At 35.2% G+C, this 3,521-nt stretch overlaps 1 protein-coding gene across 1 annotated transcript; it reads left to right on the top strand.

The window, feature by feature from the left end:
- The first annotated feature begins 1,625 nt into the window (after window positions 1-1,625).
- On the top strand, window positions 1,626-3,238 carry LOC111807453 (UPF0481 protein At3g47200-like). Its single transcript, XM_023693186.1, has one exon. It carries the CDS (start codon window positions 1,805-1,807, stop codon window positions 3,107-3,109), a length of 1,305 nt encoding a protein of 434 aa, XP_023548954.1. The 5' UTR covers window positions 1,626-1,804; the 3' UTR covers window positions 3,110-3,238.
- The last annotated feature ends 283 nt before the right edge of the window (window positions 3,239-3,521 follow it).

Genomic DNA, 3,521 nt, shown 5'->3' with positions numbered 1-3,521 from the left:
CGATATGTTCCACATACCTTCAATGAAAATGCGGGGGACCCAACATAAGCTCAGCTGTATATTTCGGCAATGGAGATGATATTTTTGTTAATGGATTGTCTGGACGATCAGAAGTTGTCATGTGCATCATTCATGCAGAAAAAGGACGTGGAATTATGGTGGCTAAACAACAGAGAAATTTCCATTCTTAATGAAAGTGTTATAGCTTGGTAACAATTCTAGGAGATATTCTTGAATCAGTAACCTTAACCGGGCAAACCTTAAACGTAGACCTAATAGTTGTTAACGTGAAAAACTTCAAAGGTAATACTAGGGATAGATTGATTAGCTGAAAATCATGCTAGTATAGTTTGTTACAAGAAGAAAGTACTATTCTCACTTCTGTCGGGATCCAGCTTTAAGTTTAAGAGTACATGTGCTAGAGTTACTATGAAACTAGTCTCAATGATGAAAGCCAAGAGATTGGTCCAACAAGGTAGTTAAGCCATGTTGGCAAGTATCGTGGATGAAAGAGAAAAAAAAAGACTTTAGACACGGTGCCCATAGTCGATGAATTTTCGGATTTTCCAAAAAAATTACCAGAAATACCCCCTTCTCGAGCCGTAGATTTTGACATAGAACTCAAGCTGGAAACGAGCCCTATTTCTAAAGCCCCATACCGTATGGCGCCAGCAGAGTTAAACAAACTCAAGACGCAATTATATGACTTGCTGGATAAAGATTTCATCCGCCCTAGCATATCTCCTTGGGGTTCTCCATGTTGGATGATGGAAGTCCCATGTCGGTTAATTTAGGGAATGATCATGGGTTTATAACCAAAGAATACTCTCTCCATTAGTATAAGGCCTTTTGGAGAAGCACAAAGCAAAGCTATGAGACCTTATGCTCAAAGTGGACAATATCATACCATTGCGGAGAGTCGTGTTCGTCTAACACTCTAGTGTTCCATTAGTATGAGTCATTTTGGGAAAGCACAACGCAAAGCCACGAGACCTTATGGTCAAAGTAAACAATATCATACCATTGTTGAAAGTCGTATTCGTCTAACACTCCAGTGTTATTTGTCAAGAAGTTACAAATAATTGAATAAGAGAATAATAAAGAATAAGTACCCACTCTCTCGTATAGAAGACTTGTTTAAATTTATGTTTGGTTGTCCTTTTGATGACAATGTTGTCTGTCCTTTTGGAGTTTGAATGAATATGTTACAGTCTCCCACGTGATAATTTATGTTATTAGTCCAAAGTTAACGTTCTTTCTTTTCTGCCACATCCATTGAATTAATTATTTAGGACTCCCAAACATTTATAGCTTATATTATTTTAGTTCAACGTTATCCTTTTGTTGACTATGTTGTCTCTCCTACGTGGTATGGACCACACCACAGTGTCTCACTGTCCTTTTTTACTTTTCTTTGGTTGAATATGTTTAGTCTCCCACATGATATAATTTTGCCTATTTATTTCTGCCACATCCATTGCCCTCTCTTACTCCATTTTCTTCTCCTCTCTTACTCCATTTTCTTCTCCTCTCTTACTCCATTTTCTTCTTCTAGCTGTTTCTTTCTTCCCTCATCTTCATTTACCTGCACCATCCTTTCCATCACTTTTCCAAACAAGGTACTTCCTTAATTCTCTCTTTTCTTCTTCCTTATATGTAATATATATATATATAAATTAGTTAGTTTAAGTTTCGTTTTGAAAGCTCGACATTCCTATTAGACAAGATTTGGAAACGTAGGTGTTTTAGTTCAAGAGAAGAAGAGTTAGATTGAAGTGCATCGAGAACACGACATAGTTACAATATGGCAGATGGTAGTAGGAATGGACAGCTTTGTGGTAATGTTGTGTCGTGGATCAAAACAATGCTAGAGCAACTACCTATTGTTAATGTAGGATGTAGTATCTATCGAGTCCCCAAACTGTTACGTGAGATGAATAATACAGCTTTTATCCCCCAAGTCATTTCCATTGGCCTATTTCACCATCGTAGTCGAGAGGATTTGATAGTCACAGAGCAATATAAACTTCAAGGACTTGCTAACTTTCTACTTCGAACGATGAACATGAACTCAGTGGAATTTCTTGTGGAAACTGCTCAAACTTGGGTAAAAGATGCTCGAGATTACTATGCAGAACCTATAAACATGAATGACGAGGATTTTATTAAGATGTTGCTGGTGGATGGTTGTTTTATAGTGGAGTTGCTTATATTAAATTATGGCCAATACGACCCAGATGCATTCATTCAAATTGAACACAACCGAGATCTTCAATTCTACAAAAGATTTCCTCATATAGGAGCTGATTTGGTCAAGTTGGAAAATCAAATTCCTTTCTTTGTTCTTCAACGTCTATTTGACCTTGTAAAACAAAAGGATCCCTCCATCTCCTTTATAAGACTTACAACTGTATTTTTTCATCATGGGATTGTAAATAAATACTATCTTTCTTCTCTCTGGTTGGAGAAATGTCCAAAGCATTTCATCGATTTCTTAAGCTTCTTCTTCGTCCCCACGATACCTTCTAAGAACAATAGTAAAGAAGAAGAATCAATTATTCCTCCATCGATAACTGAGCTTCGCGAAGCCAGTGTCATCATCAAGAAAGCAAAACATGGCGGAGGTTTGATGAATGTGAGCTTCAAAAATGGGGTTTTTGAAATCCCACCCATACTTATTGATGATTACTTTGAAACCATGATGCGAAACTTGATAGCTTTTGAGCATTTTTATGTTGGTAATGACAATAAGTGTATCCAATATGTGTCATTACTAGATCATTTGATATGTACAGAGAAAGATGTGAGTGTACTTGTGCAAGCCGGAATCATAATAAACGAAATTGGAGGTAGTAGTATAGAAGTTTCAGAACTTTTTAATAATCTCTGTAAATTTGTTACAGTCCCAAATTGTTGCCACTTCAACGATATCAACAAAGCTTTACGAGAACACTGCAGTAGACGATGGAACAAGGCGAAAGCTACACTCAAACATAACTATTTCAATACTCCTTGGGCTGTTGTCTCCTTAGTTGGTGCAATCTTACTCCTTATTTTAGCCATACTTCAAACTATATTTTCTGGTATACAAGTATTTTCTAAGAAGTGAAATCTATCCAAATAATATAGTATGTTTCTTTTAAATTTTTCTCGTTCAATCTTACCTTATTAAATGTTAACTTTGTAGTTGCCAATCTTTTTAAATAAATATTATGTTACATTTGTGTTTGTTATCATACCTATAGTTTTTTAATGAACCATAATCTTATGCTAAAAGTTCTAGTACTACGTTTTTCATATTATCTCTATTCTTTGTTTGTCATACAAATGCGTTTAAGATTGACACGGATCCATGAAAATTTGGGTTTGTGATGGAAGGGTGCATAATGATAAAGTTTTGAAGTTTTTGTTTACTCTTTGCTATTTTTTTTTTCTATATTTGTTTTATACTAAACAATTAAAACTATATTAGATATCAATACTTTTCAAATTTAAGTAATGAAGTTTTGTTTCAATTAAAA

This window comes from Cucurbita pepo, chromosome LG12 (genome assembly GCF_002806865.2).
Source record: "Cucurbita pepo subsp. pepo cultivar mu-cu-16 chromosome LG12, ASM280686v2, whole genome shotgun sequence".
In the NCBI taxonomy this organism is placed as follows: Eukaryota; Viridiplantae; Streptophyta; class Magnoliopsida; order Cucurbitales; family Cucurbitaceae; genus Cucurbita; species Cucurbita pepo.
The sequence above is the reverse complement of the archived record's forward strand: the minus strand, read 5'-3'. Positions and strand labels throughout refer to the sequence as shown.